General features: G+C 64.1%; 1 protein-coding gene across 1 annotated transcript in view; it reads left to right on the forward strand.

Annotated features, from left to right (window-relative positions):
- Positions 1–507, forward strand: part of LOC107199104 (electrogenic sodium bicarbonate cotransporter 4) — a 19,051-nt gene that overhangs the window by 16,151 nt on the left and 2,393 nt on the right. Inside the window, exon 15 of the mRNA XM_033511675.1 lies at positions 197–370. Coding sequence (XP_033367566.1) covers positions 197–370 — 174 coding nt within the window. The remainder of the gene's footprint in view (positions 1–196; positions 371–507) is intronic.

A 507-nucleotide genomic window follows, 5' to 3' on the forward strand; every position in this document is an offset into this window, starting at 1 on the left:
CCAATGGGGAACCCAATGAGGATCCCAATGAGGATTTGGGGGTGGTTTAGGGTGCAGGATTTAGGATGGATCCAGAATGGGGCATTGGGGTTGTCCCCAAACACCAACCCTTGGGTGTTCCAAATCCGTGAAGCGTCCCCGAGGTTGCGACCCCATTCCCAAGGTTCCGACCCCGTTCCCGAGGTTCTGACCCCGTTGTCCTCCCCAGCCCACCCGCGTGGACCGGGGCTGGTTCGTGTTTCCCTTTGGGAAGAACCCGTGGTGGGTGTACCTGGCCAGCGCCCTGCCCGCCCTGCTCGTCACCATCCTCATCTTCATGGACCAGCAGATCACGGCCGTCATCGTCAACAGGAAGGAGCACAAGCTCAGGGTGAGAGTCCTGGGGATCCCCCACAGCACCCAGGGCACCCCAGGTTCGCCCCAGGGCACCCAGGGCACCCCAGGGCACCCCAGGATCGCCCCAGGGCACCCCAGGATCCCCCCAGGGCACCCCAGGATCCCCCCAGG

This window comes from Parus major, unplaced genomic scaffold (assembly GCF_001522545.3).
Source record: "Parus major isolate Abel unplaced genomic scaffold, Parus_major1.1 Scaffold434, whole genome shotgun sequence".
NCBI classification, from domain to species: Eukaryota; Metazoa; Chordata; class Aves; order Passeriformes; family Paridae; genus Parus; species Parus major.